The sequence below is a fragment of the Dendropsophus ebraccatus genome, chromosome 13, assembly GCF_027789765.1.
Source record: "Dendropsophus ebraccatus isolate aDenEbr1 chromosome 13, aDenEbr1.pat, whole genome shotgun sequence".
In the NCBI taxonomy this organism is placed as follows: domain Eukaryota; kingdom Metazoa; phylum Chordata; class Amphibia; order Anura; family Hylidae; genus Dendropsophus; species Dendropsophus ebraccatus.
Genome location: NC_091466.1, coordinates 64700325 through 64723319, shown reverse-complemented (window position 1 = coordinate 64723319; position 22995 = coordinate 64700325). Strand labels below are relative to the sequence as shown.

General features: G+C 45.3%; 1 protein-coding gene across 1 annotated transcript; it reads left to right on the top strand.

Moving 5' to 3' along the window:
- The first annotated feature begins 461 nt into the window (after positions 1 to 461).
- On the top strand, positions 462 to 18167 carry LOC138770651 (tyrosinase-like). The gene is made up of 5 exons (XM_069949775.1): positions 462 to 549; positions 9285 to 10106; positions 10452 to 10665; positions 15248 to 15389; positions 16381 to 18167. Exons 2-5 carry the CDS (start codon positions 9312 to 9314, stop codon positions 16559 to 16561), a joined length of 1332 nt encoding a protein of 443 aa, XP_069805876.1. The 5' UTR covers positions 462 to 549; positions 9285 to 9311; the 3' UTR covers positions 16562 to 18167.
- Positions 18168 to 22995: the final 4828 nt, after the last annotated feature.

The window sequence follows — 22995 nt, the reverse complement described above, 5'->3', positions numbered from 1 at the left end:
CTGCGCCACTGGGAGTTCTAAAAAACTTGGATCCAGCTTTGTTACATGCGTTTATGCCATAGTTTTTGTTTGTAACATGATTTATATTAGGAAAATTAAGAGCTGTGTGCATGCGATTCAAGGGACGTTGTTATTCCATCAAAACTGGGAAAGAGGTTCTAAGGTTAATAGAATATGTCAGGTGTCAACATAAAGGAGATGCACGAAAGTTTTATGATTTTTAGGTTTGGAAACAGTTAATCCTGCAGTCAGAGACAGAGATTACTACCAACCACTGCCGAGGAAAGACACAAGATGGATATCAAAATTAAATGCAACCGGACCTATAAGATTCAATAAGTGAAATGATTACGGTTCCTTTTTGTGAAATGATTATAAAATGTCACTATTATATTCTGTTTGTTACGTGTCATATTGTGTATATAACCACACCTCTATCACATGATATTGCCACCTGGCCAAAAAAAACGTGGACTTACGCATAAATCACTTCTCTCCCTTGTCTGATTATGTGAAAAATAAACTCCACATTGATGCAGTGATTTCTGGGTGAGTACATACCACTTTCTTCTTCTGTGTTCATATCTACACTATGTACATTGAAGCTGCCCCCCCTTGTTGCTTTACATATTGCAGATATTTTCTGGATTGCGGTTTATAAAAAACTCCCCCCTATATACAAGAATATAACTACTGCTCATATATACAAGAATATAACTACTATAATACTGCTCCCTATATACAAGAATATAACTACTATAATACTGCTCCTATATACAAGAATATAACTACTATAATACTGCTCCCTATATACAAGAATATAACTACTATAATACTGCTTCTATATACAAGAATATAACTACTATAATACTGCTCCCTATATACAAGAATATAACTACTATAATACTGCTCCTATATACAAGAATATAACTACTATAATACTGCCTCCTATATACAAGAATATAACTACTGCTCATATATACAAGAATATAACTACTATAATACTGCTCCCTATATACAAGAATATAACTACTATAATACTGCTTCTATATACAAGAATATAACTACTATAATACTGCTCCCTATATACAAGAATATAACTACTATAATACTGCTCCTATATACAAGAATATAACTACTATAATACTGCCTCCTATATACAAGAATATAACTACTATAATACTGCGTCTATATACAAGAATGTAACTACTATAATACTGCTCCTATATACAAGAATATAACTACTATAATACTGCTCCTATATACAAGAATATAACTGCTATAATACTTAGTCTATATACAAGAATGTAACTACTATAATACTGCTCCTATATACAAGAATATAACTACTATAATACTGCTCCTATATACAAGAATATAACTACTATAATACTTCTCCTATATACAAGAATATAACTACTATAATACTGCTCCGATATTCAAGAATATAACTACTATAATGCGGTTCAGGGAAGAAAAAGAGCGCTGCACCTCACACCCATGGCTGACACTAGTGCCTCTCGGCTGCATAAAAAACATCAGAATTTTGTGTGTGAATTGATCAAGGTATCTGATACACATGGGTCCCTACACTAAGTCCACACTGTGCCGGTCAGTGACCACCACCCCCGCAGGCGTGCATGAGCAGGGAAGGGGGGCCATGGAACGGCCCTGCAACCCCCATGCCACAGGACCAGACCCAAAAATGCCCCCCCAGAAAACTCCCAGCCAGCACCACTGGCGGAAGAAGCCGCCCCCAAACAGCACAAGTCTGGATAAGGTATTGCGCTCACCATTGCTACTGCAGATAGAATGGGACAAACAGGAGGGATAAAAGCACATGCACTCAGGTGTCTCCTGCTAATTGCGGTCATGTGGGTCTTCCAGGAGGAGTGCAAAACACGGAGAAAAGAGAGAAACAAAATACAGTTCTTTTTTGGGGGGGCATTTTTGGGTCTGGTCCTGTGGCATGGGGGTTGCAGGGCCGTTCCATGGCCCCCCTTCCCTGCTCATGCACGCCTGCGGGGGTGATGGCCACTGACCGGCACAGTGTGGACTTAGTGTAGGGACCCATGTGTATCAGATACCGGCACGAGGTACATGGGGCAGTGTGGCTTGATCAATTCATACACAAAATTCTGATGTTTTTTATGCAGCCGAGAGGCACTAGTGTCAGCCATAGGTGTGAGCTGCAGCACTCTTTTTCTTCCCTGAACCATAACTACTATAATACTGCTCCTATATACAAGAATATAACTACTATAATACTGCTCCTATATACAAGAATATAACTACTATAATACTGCCTCCTATATACAAGAATATAACTACTATAATACTGCTCCTATATACAAGAATATAACTACTATAATACTGCTCCTATATACAAGAATATAACTACTATAATACTGCTCCCTATATACAAGAATATAACTACTATAATACTGCTCCTATATACAGGAATATAACTACTATAATACTGCTCCTATATACAAGAATATAACTACTATAATACTGCTCCTATATACAAGAATATAACTACTATAATACTGCTCCTATATACAGGAATATAACTACTATAATATTGCCCCTACATATAAGAATATAACTGCTATAATAGTGATGTGAGACAAAGACCACAAGGCCCTCACTAAATCTGCACACTTTAGTCTTTTTTTTATTTAGCCATGCACATCAGAGAGGAAGGACAGGTGGACTTGCGGGTGTGTAATCCCTCGGGACAACCGTTTCGCGCCGATTGGCGCTTCTTCCTGCCGAGGAGTCACCTGACTACTGGAGTGTGTGTGTGTGTGTTACAAAGTGAATAATGATACAAATTGTAACCAAACACAAAGTGAAAATAAAAACATCATCACAGGCGAACATTATAATCTTTAAGCCAGTGGCGTAGCGACCGCGGTCGCAGGGGTCGCCGCCGCGACCGGGCCGCTACCAAGGGGGGCCCGCGAGGCCCCCCCTTACCACTGCACTGCCCGCCTCCCACTCCCTCTTGTTTTGCTTGCGATCTCAAGAGGCAGGAGCCCCCGGCTGTCTTGCGGCCCCCAGGGAGCTCTGTGTGCGGCGGGGGGGGGGAAGTACTTCCAGCGCAGGGAGCATCGCGTTAAGAAAAAAACAGGTCCCGCGAAGCTCCGCCCCCTCCGCGCTAAGCCCCGCCTCCCGCCGGGGGAAGCCCACCAGCGCGTGTGACCTGGGGGCTACAGAAATCATGCAGGTGAGTATAGATTTTTTTGTTTTTAAGGGGATGATGGGGGTGTAGTGGTATGATGATGGAACAAGAGGATGATGGGGGTGTAGTGGTATGATGATGGAACAAGAGGATGATGGGGGTGTAGTGGTATGATGATGATGATGATGATGATGATGATGAAGGAACAAGAGGATGATGGGGTGTAGTGGTATGATGATGATGGAACAAGAGGATGATGGGGGGTGTAGTGGTATGATGATGATGATGATGATGATGATGATGAAGGAACAAGAGGATGATGGGGTGTAGTGGTATGATGATGATGGAACAAGAGGATGATGAAACAAGAGGAAGATGAGGGGTGTAGTGGTATGATGATGATGATGATGGAACAAGAGGATGATTAGGGGTGTAGTGGTATGATGATGATGGAACAAGAGGATGATGGGGGTGTAGTGGTATGATGATGGAACAAGAGGATGATGAGGGGTGTAGTGGTATGATGATGATGGAACGAGGATGATGAGGATGGAACGAGGATGATGGGGATGTAGTGGTATGATGATGATGGAACAAGAGGATGATGAGGGGTGTAGTGGTATGATGATGGAACAAGAGGATGATGGGGGTGTAGTGGTATGATGATGATGGAACAAGAGGATGATGGGGTGTAGTGGTATGATGATGATGATGATGATGATGATGATGGAACAAGAGGAAGATGAGGGGTGTAGTGGTATGATGATGATGATGAAGGAACAAGAGGATGATGAGGGGTGTAGTGGTATGATGATGGAACAAGAGGATGATGAGGGGTGTAGTGGTATGATGATGATGGAACAAGAGGATGATGGGAATGTAGTGGTATGATGATGATGGAACAAGAGGAGGATGAGGGGTGTAGTGGTATGATGATGGAACAAGAGGATGATGAGGGGTGTAGTGGTATGATGATGGAACAAGAGGATGATGAGGGGTGTAGTGGTATGATAATGATGGAACGAGGATGATGGGGATGTAGTGGTATGATGATGGAACAAGAGGATGATGAGGGGTGTAGTGGTATGATGATGATGGAACAAGAGGATGATGGGAATGTAGTGGTATGATGATGATGGAACAAGAGGATGATGGGGGTGTAGTGGTATGATGGAACAAGAAGATGATGAGGGGTGTAGTGGTATGATGATGGATCAAGAAGATGATGAGGATGTAGTGGTATGATGATGATGATGGAACAAGAGGATGATGGGGGGTGTAGTGGTATGATGATGGAACAAGAGGATGATGAGGGGTGTAGTGGTATGATGATGAAGGAACAAGAGGATGATGAGGATGTAGTGGTATGATGATGATGGAACAAGAGGATGATGGGGGTGTAGTGGTATGATGATGGATCAAGAAGATGATGAGGATGTAGTGGTATGATGATGATGATGATGATGATGATGGAACAAGAGGATGATGGGGGGTGTAGTGGTATGATGATGATGGAACAAGAGGATGATGAGGGGTGTAGTGGTATGATGATGGAACAAGAGGATGATGGGGGTGTAGTGGTATGATGATGGAACAAGAGGATGATGGGGGTGTAGTGGTATGATGATGGAACAAGAGGATGATGGGGGTGTAGTGGTATGATGATGATGGAACAAGAGGATGATGAGGGGTGTAGTGGTATGATGATGATGGAACAAGAGGATGATGGGAATGTAGTGGTATGATGATGATGGAACAAGAGGAGGATGAGGGGTGTAGTGGTATGATGATGATGGAACAAGAGAATGATGGGGTGTAGTGGTATGATGATGAAGGAACAAGAGGATGATGGGGGTGTAGTGGTATGATGATGATGATGATGATGAAGGAACAAGAGGATGATGGGGTGTAGTGGTATGATGATGATGATGGAACAAGAGGATGATGAGGGGTGTAGTGGTATGATGATGGAACAAGAGGATGATGAGGGGTGTAGTGGTATGATGATGATGGAACGAGGATGATGGGGATGTAGTGGTATGATGATGGAACAAGAGGATGATGGGGGTGTAGTGGTATGATGATGATGGAACAAGAGGACGATGAGGGGTGTAGTGGTATGATGATGATGGAACGAGGATGATGGGGATGTAGTGGTATGATGATGGAACAAGAGGATGATGAGGGGTGTAGTGGTATGATGATGATGGAACGAGGATGATGGGGATGTAGTCGTATGATGATGGAACAAGAGGATGATGAGGGGTGTAGTGGTATGATGATGATGATGGAACAAGAGGATGATGGGAATGTAGTGGTATGATGATGATGGAACGAGAGGAGGATGAGGGGTGTAGTGGTATGATGATGGAACAAGAGGATGATGGGGGTGTAGTGGTATGATGATGAAGGAACAAGAGGATGATGAGGATGTAGTGGTATGATGATGATGGAACAAGAGGATGATGGGGGTGTAGTGGTATGATGATGGAACAAGAAGATGATGAGGATGTAGTGGTATGATGATGATGATGGAACAAGAGGATGATGGGGGGTGTAGTGGTATGATGATGAAACAAGAGGATGATGAGGGGTGTAGTGGTATGATGATGAAGGAACAAGAGGATGATGAGGATGTAGTGGTATGATGATAATGGAACAAGAGGATGATGAGGATGTAGTGGTATGATGATGATGGAACAAGAGGATGATGAGGGGTGAAATGGTATGATGATGAAAGGGCAGGAGGATGAAGGGGTAGTAGTATTATGGTGGAGGTGGTTGTAGTATGATGATGGAGGGGCAGGAGGATGAAAGGGGTAGTAGTATGATGATGAAGGGGCAGGAGGAGGGGACAACATGGGGGGCATCTGTAAGGGGGATAAAATGGGGGGCATCTATATGGTTGAAAACATGGGGGCAATCTATATGGGGGATAACATGGGGGGCATCTATAATAGGGACAACACAGGGGGCCATCTATAAGGGGGAAACATTGGGGGGCCATCTATAAGGTGGACTACACAGGGGGTGTATACAATAGGGGGATATGTACTATAAGGGAGTCACATAGAGTCAGGGCTACCCACTAAATGAGGGTGTAAAGGGGCCAATACAGATGTGCAGTTTGTAGAGAGATGAGGATGGTGTCAGTGTGAGGAGCCTAATATGTTTGTCTGGCAGATTCTGTGGATTCGTGGCTCCAAAAAGTTCTCATAATGGCCCAGGACAGATGGAGAAGATGAAAAGGAAAGAACTCCGATCAGAAAAGACGTCTCCTGTGAGTCACCTGATATATTTGCACTGTAATGTATATGGTGTATAGAGCCTGTGTAGAGCTGGGGCCACCTCTATATGACTGGATGAGGGGCTATTGGTCTATGTACAGAGGATTTTATTCAGTAGCAGCGGTTGTGTTAGTCAGTATGTGGTAAGGGGGGGGGGGGGGGCCCAAGTTGACCTCTTGCACCAGGGCCCAAGAGACATTAGCTACGTCCCTGCTTTAAGCCCATTGAGTCCTAATGGGCCGATAGCATTCAACTTAGAAATCCAGTGCACTTCTCTGACTAATAAAACTCTGAGCCAGTCACTGCCATCTGCAGGGGCTTTAACCCTTTCAAGGCCTATAAACCTCATGCAGCTGGTATCACTGCTGTGTGCAGTGCGTATATGTTCAATAAGGCGGGGATATGGAGAGGCTTTATACCCGCATCCCACATGATGCCTGTGTGGAGGTGGTGGACCACACCCTCGGTCGCCCTGACAAGTCCACAGCTATCCGCAGGTTGGTCAAAGAAGCCTTGTTAATTATTTTCACCAACAAAACCTTCATGTTCAATGGTCAGTGGTACTGTACGTGCAGGAGATCGGCACCGCTATGGGTACACCGGTCTCCTGCACGTATGCTAATAACCCTTTCCCCATCAATATTAAAATGCTTCTTAGGTACATCAATGATCTATTCATCGTTAGATGATCTGTTCTGTAATTTTGTAGATTATCTCAATACCTTCAATCAAGCTAATATGTCGTTAACATACAAATTTGAAGGTAACCAAATAGAATTTTTGGATGTTTAGGTCGAAGCTTTAAAGGACAACTCCGGCCAAAACATATTTTTTAATATGTTATTACTTAAGGAAAGTTAGACAAATTCCTAATGTACATTATTTATGAGAAATGCACATATAGCGCTATTTCCCTTAAAGGGTTTATCCAGTGCTACAAAACCATGGCCACTTTCTTTCAGAGACAACACGACTCTTGTCTCCAGTTCAGGTGCAGTTTGCAATTAAGCTCCATTAACTTCAATGGAACTAAGCAGCAAAACCTTTAACCCTTTCAAGGCCTATAAACCTCATGCAGCTGGTATCACTGCTGTGTGCACTGCGTATATGTTCAATAAGGCGGGGATTTGGTCAGGCTGTCTTTGGAAGAAAGTGGCCATGTTTTTGTAGTGCTGGATAATCCCTTTAATTTAGTAGATCAGGGAGGCTTCAAATTCTCTAAAAAACCGTGACGTCACGAATCAGGTGTGATTTATATGGAGTGTCCAGCAGGGGGCGCACTATATGTCGAATGGCACTGTATTTTCTATAGAAGTGTATGTAATGTAATGTAGTGTAATGTAAACTACCCTTTATTGATGGAATACGTATATGGAATAATTTGGGGAGCAAGGACACTTGCTCCCCAAATGGATGGCACCGAGCAGGGAGGGAGAGAGGTGCCGGTGCATCTAACTACCTCCCCCCTCTTGCCCTGCTCGGTGTAGTGGGACAGATACACACTACTACTACTCCCATCATCTGCTCATACTATGAGTGCTCCTGACCCGTGCTCAGGAGCGCTCATAGTATGAGCAGAAGGTGGCGGAGTAGTACTAGGGAGAACCCCACCACCATGCCCCCCCCCAGCCGACATCCCCCACTGCACCCCTGCTGTCCCTGCTCTGCCGTTAATTTCCCCACATAGTAACAGGTCCATTCCCCATCACCAACCCCCAAACCCCCCACCGCAGCTCGCCCATTCACTTCACTGACGTCCCTGACTGCCAGCTCACCACGGCCACTGCGTCCTGCCGACTCAGTCTGGATGATAAGAGCTGCCGGGGGGTGACATCAGGGACCGAGTCGACAGGATGCATGTCGGCTGGGGGGGTTTGGTGATAGGGCTCACCCTGGTTCTACTCCCCCATCATCTGCTCATACTATATTATGAGCAGATGATGGGAGGAGTAGTAGTGTGCATCTATCCCACTGCACCGAGCAGGGAGGGAGGGGGAGGTATATAGATGCACCGGCACCTTTCTCCCTCCCTGCTCAGTGCCCTCCATTTGGGGAGCAAGTATCCTTACTCCCCAAATTATTCCATAAACCTATTCCATCAATAAAGTGTATAGTGTACTGTAACCACACTAACACTACATTACATTACATACATTTCCATAGACAATACAGTGCCATAGACTTTTACGTATAGTGCGCCCCCTGCTGGACACTCCATGTGAATTACACCTGATTTGTGATGTCACAGTTTTTTTTGAGAATTTGAAGCCTCCCTGATCTACTAAATTAAGGAAAATAGCAGTATATGTGCATTTCCCATAATTAATGTACATTAGGAATTTGCCTTACTTTTGTATTAACGTATAAAAAAAATATATGTTTTGGCTGGAGTTGTCCTTTAAATTGCACCTTATAGAAAACCGACATCTTGTAATTCGCTGCTATACTACCGCAGCTCCCTTCTGGATACAGTATGCAACGCCATCCCTTATGGCCAAATGGTCAAACTAAAAAGAGTAAATTCCACAAACAGGACAACAAAGAGTTAATTTACAGCTACATCACCGGCTATCTCCTCTGACAGTCAGCACTGACCTCTCTGACCTCTGAATAGCAGCTTTCACACAGTTCCGGCTGTGTAATCCTTTGTTTTCTGCTCTCTGCTGGTGACTAATCTCCCTCCTCCCCTCTCCCCTCTATATAGGTTACACAAGGCCCGACTGATGTAAAAGAGTCGAGATTATATATATATATATATATATATATATATATATAGTTACAGTGGCTGTAATATTGTTTCTCTCTGCCAGGGGTAGGTATCCAGGTATCCAGTGACCATGTTCACACTGTGTACAGTTTTTGTGCTCTTCCTGGGTGTGGTGCACTGTCAGTTCCCCAGGGCATGTACCACAAGTGAAGCTCTTCAGTCAAGAACATGCTGCCCCCATTGGGAAGATGGCAGCCCCTGTGGCTCAGAATCTGGACGTGGCCAGTGTAGGAACAAAGTAGTCCCCGTGAAATTTTCTGCCGGACAGGTCCGCCAGGTTTACGACGATCGCTTGGAATGGCCACTCTTTTATTATAACAGTACTTGTAAATGCTTTGAAAACTTCAGCGGTCACAACTGCGGCCAGTGTAAGTATGGCTACTACGGAGAGAATTGTGACCGCAAAAAGACTGTGATCCGGAAAGAGATCCGTCAGCTCTCCTCCGAAGAAAGGGAGAAATTCTTCAGTTATTTGGCTTCGGCCAAAACTACAAATAGTGCAGATTTTGTCATCCTGTCCACCGGGGATCGGCACCACCGGGACACCTACCGATTCGTGGATGCCTCTGTCTATGACATTTTTGCTTGGATCCATTATTACTCCATAAAGCCCCTACTGATCAATGGTCTGTTTGATGAGAGCAGAAACTATGCCCATCGGGGTCCGGCCTTCCCTGGTTGGCATCGTATCGGGCTCATGTTCTTTGAGAGGCAAATTCAGCTCTTGACAGGAGATGAAGACTTTGCCATTCCTTATTATGACTGGAGAGACGAGAAGAACTGCTCCATCTGCACCAATGAATTGCTTGGAGAGAGTAATGAACAAGGCTTCCTGGATGATAATTCCCACTTCGCTTCCTGGAAAGTGAGTAACCATGACTTTCTCCTAAGTTCCCATGCTTCTCATGTACATATTTGCTCCCTATGCTACCTGTTAGATGTTTGTACTCTATACTTTGTACCTGTGCTGCTTACCTCTACACCTGTACAAAGACTATATGCTTTTCGTCTTCAGACTGCCTTGTACCTGCATCCCTCCCTATCTACATCCTGTGTGAGTTGTCCTCCATGTATGCCCTACCCCCAGACAGACAGGAGGTTTAACAGCCACTCTAACGGACTTCTGATATTCTCTTGAGACATACACAGAAAAGAAAATTCTTAATGAATATTTAGAAAATCACTGTTAATACTCTGTCCTCTACATCAGTCTATTTGCAGCGGGTACAATTATGATGAGACCTATTGCCAAACTGCTGGGGATCAGTGCCAGATGGAGAGACTCCACAGGAAGCCGGGGGTAGATCCCTTCGTTACAAGTCTTCCCTCATCCCAAGCTGTGAATGACACCCTCAAATGGAAGAATTTTGACACTTTCCCATATGACCATAGATCCACGAGGAGCTTCCGCAATGTTTTAGAAGGTAGGTCGTCACCTGGTACCAGATTAGGTGTAATTCATCTTGATGTATTGTATAGATCTGTTATGATCTGTTCTCTCCATGATGCTGAGAGTTACAGTACAGTGCTGTTTGCTATGTGTCTTGTATGCAATAGAGCCCTGCAAAGAGCAGCACATATCTGAGCTTCCAATCCTCTACAAGTATGACTTATGGTTAAGTAGGAGACTCGGCTTTAGTGTCCTGGAAAGAGATGAGCGAATCAGTCAAAAATTCGGTTTGAGAGGTTCGCAAATATTTAGTTTTATTCGTGAATATTCGCGAATCACATGCAAACCCATCTTAATAAAATAGCCAAACCATTATAGCTACAATAGTGGGACTATTAGAGAGCAATGTTGTTGTAACAGTGTCAAAAATTTGGACAGCAGTGGACCTTTGCGGAACAGCGGTGTAAAATCTATAAACTATCGGTTTAAAATCTATAAACAGCTGTAGCTGCTGGGCAGGATGATGGCAGGGGGATGCTCAGTGTCCCTCCAGTGCCCTGTGTCCCTCAGTGTCCCCCTGCCATCATCCTCTCCAGCAGCCACAGCCCGCACAGCTCTGGGAGTCGGGTCGTGACATCACCATGTTATCCAGGAAGTGACATCACCATGTTATCCAGGAAGTGACATCACCATGTTATCCAGGAAGTGACATGTGACATCACCATGTTATCCAGGAAGTGACATCACCATGTTATCCAGGAAGTTACATCACCATGTTATCCAGGAAGTGACATCACCATGTTAACCAGGAAGTGACATCACCATGTTAACCAGGAAGTGACATCACCATGTTATCCAGGAAGTGATGCAGTACTAAGTGCAGGAAAAAAAGCCCTTTATAAGCATTTCCCGTAATAAGTGTATATTGGTGATTTGTATAACTTTTGGGGGGCAGTACAATACTTTAATAAAAAGTTCCCCTTTACACCCCCAATAATACAATAATCCACTAGGAAATATACATAATCAATTTTTTACCATAGCCGTAGTGTTTTTAGTCACTGGCACTTGTCACCATGAATAGTAGCATTCATATTCTATTCTTACGGACACGCATGGTGACTGGCTGATAAATGTTCTTGGGTTTTTTACAATATCAGGATGGTAGCTAGGTCTCACACAATGGTTCAACAAAGGCTACTTGTTGTGTAAGGTCACGGTATAGGAAGGGTTCGTGATGGGGTATATATCCAAGAGGATGATGTCCTCTAACTGTGATAGAACAACCTTCTGAAGCTACTACCAGCAGCAATCTGGGCTGAATGCACACAGGGAGCTTCAACCTTCCTCCAATCCGGTTGGGATCAACACTCCCACAAGCCTGTGTTCCACTTGGGCCACTAACACTTTGCAAACCCAGACCATGGATGCAACCCAGGGCCGTTTCTAGGGCCAGGCGAGCCGGGTGACCGCAAGGGGTGCCCACAGCTGGGGGGCGCCCCGTGGTGCCCGACAGTGCCCTGCCCGCACCCCCTGCATCCTCAGGGCTTGCCCAGGGATCTGGAATCTAAGTTCCAGATCCTCTGGCAAGAGCGCCCTTTAGCTGTGCGTACGCCTTTAAGACGCACGCACAGCTAAAGGGAACAGCGTGCAGGAGCAGAGACACAAGGTCTTCCTGTGCAGGCGGCCTCTGTATGACAGGTGGCTGCCCGCACCGGAAGCCAGAAGAGGACGGAGGGACCAGAAGAGGACTTGTGGAGAGAAGGGTGAGAGGTGAGTAGGCTAATGAAAGGGGGGAATCCATCACAGAGGGAGCCAACAGCCCTGAGTCTGTCCCAATAAGCCCTGCCCCCCCCCCCCCCCGATGATAAGCCCCACTCCCGCGATCAGCCCCACCCCCAGTGCAAAAGTTCACAGGTCACCCAGTTTTTCCAGCATCCTGTATGTCAGTGTGTAATAGAGGTCACACAGATCTCCTAGCCTCATGTATGTCAGTGTAATGAAGGTCACACAGCTTTCCCAGCATCCTATATGTCAGTGTTATGGAGGTCACACAGCTTTCCCAGCATCCTGTATGTCAGTGTAATGGAGGTCACACAGCTTTCCCAGCATCCTGTATGTCAGTGTAGTGGAGGTCACACAGCTCTCCCAGCCTCCTGTATGTCAGTGTAATGGAGGTCACACAGCTTTCCCAGCATCCTGTATGTCAGTGTAGTGGAGGTCACACAGCTCTCCCAGCCTCCTGTATGTCAATGTAATGGAGGTCACACAGCTTTCCCAGCATCCTGTATGTCAGTGTAATGGAGGTCACACAGCTTTCCCAGCATCCTGTATGTCAGTGTAATGGAGGTCACACAGCTTTTCCAGCATCCTGTATGTCAGTGTAGTGGAGGTCACACAGCTCTCCCAGTATCCTGTATGTCAGTGTAATGGAGGTCAGGTCACACAGCTTTCCCAGAATCCTGTATGTCAGTGTAATGGAGGTCACCCAGCTCTCCCAGCATCCTGTATGTCAGTGTAATGGAGGCCACACATCTTTCCCAGCATCCTCTATGTCAGTGTAGCGGAGGTCACACAACTTTCAGCTCAGCTTTTAGTGTGTAATGGAGGTCACCCAGCTCTCCCAGCATCCTGTATGTCAGTATAATGGAGGTCACACAGCTTTCCCAGCATCCTTTATGCCATTATATTGGAGGTCACACAGCTCTCCCAGCATCCTGTATGTCAGTGTAATGGAGGTCACACAGCTCTCCCAGTATCCTGTATGTCAGTGTAATGGAGGTCACACAGCTTTCCCAGCATCCTGTATGTCAGTGTAATGGAGGTCACCCAGCATCCTGTATGTCAGTGTATAATGGAAGTCACATAGCTTTCCCAGCATCCTGTATGTCAGTGTAATGGAGGTCACCCAGCTTTCCCAGCATCCTGTATGTCAGTGTAATGGAGGTCACACAGCTTTCCCAGCATCCTGTATGTCAGTGTAATGGAGGTCACACAGCTTCCTGCTGACGTTACTGCACCAAGCGGCAGAATTCCTACAGTTTGGGACCTTATAGGAGGGAAAAGGGGAAGGAAGTTGCTGGAAGTGCGTAGCCTGAGATGTTTGTCTGGCAGGATCTGAAGAGATGAATTGTAGATGGAAGAAATCTTCCTGGTGGTCCGGGCCAGATGGAGAGGAAAAGGAAAGTGACGCTTTAGAACAAAGAAGACGTCACCTGTGAGTCACTGAATGATGTTTTTGTATACAGTAGAACATTATTTGTTAGGGGTGCAACAACATTCTATACCGCAATACACACACTGCTTCTTTATAGTAACCCAAATCTCGATAATAGCCCCCCTTCCTTCTCCAGGGCTTAAATGAGTGAGGTCGGGGGGGGCTTTTATCAAGATTCGCCCCGGTTGCCAAAATGACCTAGAAACTGCCCTGATGTAATCTAATAAGGGGGAGGGTCCACTGGGAATGGAAGGGGTTGAATACATTATTCGACAGGGGTTGGAAGGTGTTTGATAGAGTTTTGAATCTGTTTTGTAATATTTTTGTCACGTGTGTTTTATAGTACAGTAAGGCCCAGTTCATACTACGGAATCAGCGCTGAGATTCCGGGTGGAACTCCTCCGCACGGACTCGGCTCCTGCCTTCTATCAGTTACAATGGGAGAGCATCTGCACCTCCGCTCTCAGCGCCTCTCCGCTCAAAGAATTGACATGTCAATGTTAATGCGGAGAGCGAAGGGGTGCGCACTCTTCTACTAAAACCAGAATCTCAGTGCCAATTGTGTAGTGTGAACAGGGCCTAAAGATTTTCATAAACCGACTATCCAGTAATCCGACTAAACAGGAACTCCACAGACTGGTTTGAATGCACATTGCTGGCTTTACAGTTCCCCCACAGACTGGGATAACCTGATCCACAGAAACCCACCCACAATGGACTCTCTTCTCTGTCCCCATCTCTCTGTATTTCTCTCCCTGCTTTAACTGCCTGCTGCAACCTACTCTCCACTATACACAGCCGACTGGCCGCCTCCAGGAAGCCAATCACCTTACATAGAGGGAGAGGGGGAGGTGCTGACATCACAGAGGGGCTTGCAGGTCATTGGACAACCGCAAGAGATTATGGATAATCCCTTGCTCCCTAGTGACAGTACTGTAAGCTAACATGTGCACCCGCCATCAAGGCCGCATCTTTAGCAAATTTGTTAACAAATTGCGTGGAATCGCCTCCCTCATCTCTAATTCTGGACACTAAATTTGCCTCGGAGCCCCAATTTTTAAATTCTGTTTATATAGGTATGGGCCCCTTGACCTCCTGTCCCCTGTGGGACAGCACCTTCTATAGGCAAGGCACAATCACTGGGCTATAACATGTAGTAATAATAATAATAATTTATATAGCGCCAACAGATTCCCCAACACTTTACAATTCTGGAGCTACAAACAGACAAAAATCAGAGTTACAGAAATACATATGTAATTATTAAGCTATAGATGAGGGGTGAGGGTCCTGCTCATAAGAGCTTACAGAGGGGGTTGGAGGCGGGGGGAGGAGGGAGTTGGAGCCAAAATGCAGAAGATGACCCACAGGGTTGATCTCTGGGTGTTTGAATTTTCAGGATTCATGAGACCGTCAGATGGTGTGACCCGGGAGAGTAACATGCACGGCCAGGTTCACAACTACTTTGGGGGCACAATGTCTCAGGTGGAGATCTCCGCCAATGACCCCATGTTCCTGCTCCATCACTGCTTTGTGGACAAGTAAGTTATTGTAGTAATTTTAACAATGAAAATACCATAAATGAAAGAAGAATGATGGTGCAGATTGTAGTGGCGGCCATATTGCTACCCAGCATAAAGGGGAGGGGGTGTAACAGTCACACAATGGTGGTATCTGTACACTGGAAATGATGAATGAATCTTGATGACTTAGTCCTGATCATCTAGATGGAGTTTGTTACATTGTATCAGTGTAGCCAATGCAGGAATCTCTCTTTCCATGGACCCCAGTGACACTGACTCACATTCACTGACAGCAAGCAGAGGTATTGAGGCTCTGCAACACAAGGTCTATTGGAGGGGGTCATTATATGATGATTAAAGTGTCACTTTGTTGTTTTTTTCCAGAAATCAATAGTCCAGGCGATTTTAAGAAACTTTGTAATTGGGTTTATTAGGCAAATATGCCATTATCTGCATTCAAAAAGACTTTCCCCAGTCCCCCCCTCCCTCCTCTCCTCTCTCTCATTCACTGCTCATTATCAGGAAATCTCGACTCTTTTACATCAGTCGAGCCCTGTCTATTCTATGGAGGGGGGAGGAGGGAGGAGGGAGATTAATCAGCAGCAGAGAGCAGAGAACAAAGGATTACACAGTGGGACCTATATGAAAGCCTTATTCAGAGGTCAGTGCTGACTGTCAGAGGAGATAGCCCGGTGATGTAGATGTAAATTAACTCTTTGTTGTCCTGTTTTGGTGCCTCATCTCCCTCCATCCTTCCCTCTCCATAGAAAACCATGAAGACAGGGGGGAGAGCTTTAAACTGCTTTTTCGTGATAAAAATGCATTTTTCGGCTAATAAACCTAATTAAAAAGTTTCTTAAAATTGCCTGGACTATTGATTGCTGCAAAATAAATAAATAAATAAAAATGTAACAGTGACATTTTAAGCTCTTAAATATTAGAATAGTCTTCACTGGAGACACTGTATGAAGCTTACATGTAATATAATATTATAATGGTGATCTTGCAGGATATTTGAGCAGTGGCTGCTCAGACATAATGGAACCCCGGACAACTATCCAGAAAATGGTCAGCTCGGACAAGGTCCCAATGAATGTACCACCCCCTACTTTCCCTGTTACAGAAACAAAGATTTCCTACGCAGCTCATCTCACATGGGATACGAATACTCAGTGTATAAAGGGATGTAACATGCACCTCCAGGTGACTTTGTATCAATGCTTTGTGCTGGTCCTATTGTAAGATTTCCTGCACTTGTTTCTGTAGCTTCCTTATGCAGTTGTATATATAGTATATTCTGTTCATTATCTACCAATCAGGAGGCTGGGAAAGATGGGTGGCAACTATGTTTTAAGTAAGGTACCCACCTATATTTTCCAGGTTGACATACACTGACCTTATAACATAACTAAGACACTAAGGGGGCATTCTAACATTTCATGCACATATGTAAATACCGATGATGTGCTACAGAACAGAATTCAAAGTTCTTAAAATCATCATTATCATGATGCCGGGACTTCAGACTAATGTACTTATACAGATTACATACACCACATTACTTATCCTCTGGTGGAGTCAGTAACACATGTACACCCTACTCATAGTGACCACTAGGTGGAGCCATTGAACAGCTTATAGATCAGTTTCTTCAGCTTCTCCAGTTCTCTGTAAACAAATGTTGCACAATGTAGCTAGTAACTAACACAAAATTTTCTGACATTTTTTTCAATTTTTTTTTTGACTAGTGTCGGGCTAAGCTGCTTTTTTCTCTACATTATGAAAATAAGATACAAAAGGAATAATATCTATTAGGTGTCAAGAAAAAGCAAATGTCCTTATCGGCCGTAACGGACATAATCAGACGTAATTGTTTTGTGTAATAGGGCCTAACCAAAGGCTGTATTATGCACTATGGTGGTCTCCTAATAAAATTATGAAACCAATCCATTTATTATTACTGTGATTTTCTCTATTGAATTCTGCACAGATGAGAAGCAACCGGAGGACATGACAGGATCCCAGCCATTCCCTCTGCTGGATTGTTAATTCACTCTTGGTGATGGGATAATAGCTAATAAACTTTGTGTCCTTTTCTTTATAGTTTTTGTTATACTTTCTTTATATTAATTGGAGGAGATGAAAGAAAAGGAAAGATTTATTGTGATTGTTGTATTTACTGCAAGACTGTGGCTGGGACAACACCTGAGAGGAGGGCGGTGTAACCCCTGTGGGAGCCAGGGCGGACACAGACTGTAGAGGGCCCCTGTGTACAAAAGTCTGCTCGGGCCCCCATAACCTAATTGTACTGACAGCCTCCTGCCTTAAAGGCAAACACACAGATATATAGATGTTCACTGGGTATTTGGGACACGTGTCAAGGTATACCAGTAGGGTCCTACAGTGCAGCACAGACATCAGGGCCCACTGGAGGATTCTCTGGTGGGCCCCAAGGTCTGTGCTGTACTGCAATTTGAGCAGGTCCCAATATGGGACTGGGGTACCTGGGAACCACCAGTGTATCTAATTCTGGGAATCACCAATGAAGATGCTGTGAGAATCGACATGCTGACCTGGTCCCATCCAGAACTGATCTGTATCTGTGACCACAACTCCCTAGAATAACAACAAGTACAACCCAGGGCCATACTGTCCATCTAGCAATACTGGCCAATGCCAGATGGGCTGGGGCCTTCTCAATACCCTGATACTCATCCCTTGCAACTATTTCTAGTAAACTATGAATATGCTTTTGCCCTGTGTGTAGTGACTTGCAGAATAAAAATTTATCATTTATACCAGCGTTTCTGAAACTTTTTCTACTGGAGCCTCACACAACAGACCAAAGCAGAGCCCGGGCCTCACCAGACAGACCAAAGGAAAGTTGGGCCTCACCAGACAGACCAAGGGAAAGCCTGGGCCTCACCAGACAGACCAAAGGAAAGCCGGGCCTCACCAGACAGACCAAGGGAAAGCCTGGGCCTCACCAGACAGACCAAGGGAAAGCCTGGGCCTCACCAGACAGACCAAAGGAAAGCCGGGCCTCACCAGACAGACCAAGGGAAAGCCGGGCCTCACCAGACAGACCAAGGGAAAGCTGGGCCTCACCAGACAGACCAAGGGGAATCCGGACCTCACCAGACAAACCAAAGGAAAGCCGGACCTCACCAGACAGACCAAGGGAAAGCCGCACCTCACCAGACAGACCAAGGGGAAGCCGGGCCTCACCAGACAGACCAAGGGAAAGCTGGGCCTCACCACACAGACCAAGGGAAAGCCGGGCCTCACCAGACAGACCAAAGGAAAGCTGGGTCTCACCAGACAGACCTAGGGAAAGCCGGGCCTCACCAGACAGACCAAGGGAAAGCCTGGGCCTCACCAGACAGACCAAAGGAAAGCTGGGTCTCACCAGACAGACCAAGGGAAAGCCTGGGCCTCACCAGACAGACCAAGGGAAAGCCGGGCCTCACCAGACAGACCAAGGGAAAGCCGGGCCTCACCAGACAGACCAAGGGAAAGCCGGGCCTCACCACACAGACCAAGGGAAAGCCGAGCCTTACCAGACAGACCAAGGGGAAGCTGGGCCTCACCAGACAGACCAAGGGAAAGCCTGGGCCTCACAAGACAGACCAAGGGAAAGCCGAGCCTTACCAGACAGACAAAGGGAAAGCCGGGCCTCACCAGACAGACCAAGGGAAAGCCGGGCCTCACCAGACAGACCAAAGGGAAGCTGGGATTCGCCAGACAGACCAAGGGAAAGCCGGGCCTCACCAGACAGACCAAGGGAAAGCTGGGCCTCACCAGACAGACCAAAGGGAAGCTGGGCCTCGCCAGACAGACCAAGGGAAAGCCGGGCCTCACCAGACAGACCAAGGGAAAGCCTGGGCCTCACCAGACAGACCAAGGGAAAGCTGGGCCTCACCAGACAGACCAAGGGAAAGCCGGGCCTCACCAGACAGACCAAGGGAATGCCGGGCCTCACCAGACAGACCAAGGGAAAGCCGGGCCTCACCAGACAGACCAAGGGAACGCCGGGCCTCATCAGACTGACCAAGGGAAATCCGGACCTCACCAGACAGACCAAGGGAAATTCGGACCTCACCAGACAGACCAAGGGAAAGCCGGGCCTCACCAGACAGACCAAGGGAAAGCCGGACCTCACCAAACAGAACACGGCTTTCATTTTTCTTTACATTCTGGGCATATATAGGGATAATGGAGGAAATTTATCAAGCAGTTTTACAGTAGGGACATCCTGTGTTGCCCATAACAACCTATCACAGCTCAGCTTTCATTCCCCTAGAGCTCATGAATGTTTGAAAGCTGAGCTGTGATTGGTTGCTATGGGCAACACAGGACGTCCCTGCTGTAAAACTGCTTGATAAATCTCCTCCTATACTCGAGTCTCTAATATCCAGTCTGTATTGAGCAGCACAATCTGTCATTGCAGAGGCTGCACACACCCCATATTACTCTATGGGCCAGATTCATGAGCTAGGTATGATCTGAATGGTGGCCATATTACGGTACGCTACGTATAATATTACAATATCTATGGCCGCCATCACTAATGTCATCTATGTCCTGTACAGATCAGTCATATAAATGTCAGCTAGTTACATGGTCCCCTAACATAACCAGTCTCCCCCTATGATCAGCGTCCCCTCCGATGTCCTGTGTGTGGTGTGTACCAGTGATACTTACCAGTAAATGTTGTACCGGGATGATGTGCAGGGAGCTGTGCCGTCCATCAGGCATCTGGGAAAAAGGAAATGGTCAGAGATTTGCCCCTCAGAAACCACAGGACGCCCCAAGGCTTGTTACATCTCCAGCCAGTTCAAATAACATTCTGTGATTGGACAGCACTAGTGACACAGACAGCTCCCCCCAGTTTAATGTCTATTCTAATGGTAACATTTAACATATAGACATCAGGGCTGCAGTGGCTACAGCACTAATGGTACAGACAGCTTCCCCCAGTGTAATGTCTATTCTAATGGAACCATGTATTATATAGACATCCGGGGAGGCTGCAGCACTAGTGACACAGACAGCTCCCCCAGTGTAATGTGTATTCTAATGGTAACATGTATTATATAGGCATCAGGGGAGGCTGTAGCATTAGTGACACAGACAGCTCCCCCCAGTATAATGTGTATTCTAATGGTACCATGTATTATATAGACATCAGGGGAGGCTTCAGCACTAGTGACATGGACAGCTCCCCCAGTGCAATGTCTATTCTAATGGTAACATGTATTATATAGATATCAGGGGAGGTTGCAGCACTAGTGACACAGACAGCTCCCCCAGTGTAATATGTATTCTAATGTAACATATATTATATAGACATCAGGGGAGGCTGCAGTACTAGTGACACAGACAGCTCCCCCAGTGTAATATGTATTCTAATGTAACATATATTATATAGACATCAGGGGAGGCTGCAGTGACACAGACAGCTCCCCTAGTGTAATGTCTGGTATAATGCTAACATGCATATAAATTTAAGGTTGTGTTCCCACAATGTAAAATCAGCAGGTTAAATACTTCCTTTTATGTTTCCCTCTCAAGCTCTCAAGATGGTTGTGATGACATCACAGGGAAGTCATCGTACAGGTTGGGACATGGATGTGACTTTCTTGGTATAGTTATAGGTATATTTGTCTCTTGTTCGGGATGAATATAGATATAAGGTATGTCAGGGGATGTAATTAGGGTATACATACAATGGAAAAATATCTCACCCTAATTTAGGTAGAGAAAAGGGTTAATGGCGCCTACCTTGGTGGTCTACACTAGTTAGGGTGTTAAGGTCTGTTTCAAGGTAATCACACAGGGATGTCAAGCATTTCCCGGTGATATCAGAAAAGAAACAAGAGTTTTGCAAAGTACAAGTAGCTGTGATCTAATGCCCCTCACTGTTACCTTCAAGCACCTTTTACCCACTCACCTGCTGTATTGTTGGAAGGAACAAGTGCTTAGGTTTTATGACGCTTTATGAGCACGGATATGGGTATTTTAAAGCATATCAATAAAGTTATTGATATAAACGTTTTTTATTGACTGCAGTGACTTGTTACATAATACTTTTGGAGACATTTAAAGGGGTTATCCAGCGCTACAAAAACATGGCCACTTCCCCCCCTACTGTTGTCTCCAGTTCAGGTGTGGTTTGCAATTAAGCTCCATTTACTTTAATGGAACTGAGTTCAAAACCCCACCCAATCTGGAGACAACAGTAGGGGGGAAGTGGCCATGTTTTTGTAGCGCTGGATAACCCCTTTAATGTTGCAGTGACTTTTTGTTACTTTGGTCTGTAATGGTGAATTTTCTGACGGGGCCTATTAATATAGATACGTGGCCCACAGGAGTAGACACCACAGTGGGGGGAGATTTATCAAACATGGTGTAAAGTGAAACTGGCTCAGTTGCCCCTAGCAACCAATCAGATTCCACCTTTCATCTTCCAAAGAGTCTGTGAGGAATGCAAAGTGGACTCTGATTGGTTGCTAGGGGCAACTGAGCCAGTCTCACTTTACATCATGTTTGATACATCTCCTCCTGTGTTATTTTTTACTGTAATTTCACAGGGGCAGAGAATACACCTAACATTAAAACTATATTTAAAGGGGTTATCCAGCCTTAGAAAAACATGGCCACTTTCTTCCAGAGACAGCACCACTCTTGTCTCCAGTTTGGGTGTACTGTAGGTTTTGCAACTTAGTTCCTTTGAAGTGAATGGAGCTTAATTTCTAACCACACCTGAACTGGAGACAAGAATTGCGTTGTCTCTGAAAGACAGTGGCCATGTGTTTCTGATATGTCCCAATAGCACATTGGGGCTCAGTTTCCGCACTCTGCACAGTAGTTTAGTTCTATGCCAATGAGATGTTTTGACCACTAGGGGTGGCCATCCATTTCTAATGAATAACATCAAAGCGGGATCGGTGTACTAGGCTTGGTGGTCCCGCCCCCATTGGGCCAAAAACGCCTAATTAGCATTTGGATTAAACTCCTAATAGCACAGAAACGGCTCTAGGGATGAAGGTAAGAAAGTTACCCTGATCCTCAGCACTGGGTGCGCTATAGGGACATATCAGCAGGTTACACACTTCTAACCTGCAGATAGACTCCCTTTAAGAACTTGGTTGGAGACAAAATCATTGGAAAAATACATTAAGCCTAAGATCTATGTTCTCTGCCGCCTCCTCTTTTGTAGAGAGAGTGAGCTAGGCCCCATACATGCTCAGGGACACAGACAAATAATCGGATATGGAATGCAGAATCTTATCCAATGGTTATCCAAAATCACTACAACCCGATTGGTCTTAGATTCCCAAGTATAATTCACCCAAATGAGTTGCCCTTTCTGGATGTCCTTATCAAAAAACCAACACAACTTATTGTGGTGGAAGAGCCATCGCCCCCTTCCTTGGAGAAGGGGCATTGCAAGGGGAATTGTTCCAGAACTACAGAATTCATGATACGAGCGTATGATTTGAAGGACCGCTTCCATGAGAAGGGATATCCTCACTTTATCTTGAGTCAAGCATATGATTGGGCCTTGAATAAGTGACCGTTAAAAGTTGTTAATACTTAAAGAGAAATCTGAAAACACTGA

Bases quoted from the DNA above. Each gene is read 5' to 3' on its own strand.
- LOC138770651 (XM_069949775.1), top strand. From the start codon at position 9,312: ATGTTCACACTGTGTACAGTTTTTGTGCTCTTCCTGGGTGTGGTGCAC. The intron at 10,666-15,247 runs GTAGGTCGTCAC...TTGAATTTTCAG, and splicing joins CTTCCGCAATGTTTTAGAAG to GATTCATGAGACCGTCAGAT. The intron at 15,390-16,380 runs GTAAGTTATTGT...GTGATCTTGCAG, and splicing joins CATCACTGCTTTGTGGACAA to GATATTTGAGCAGTGGCTGC.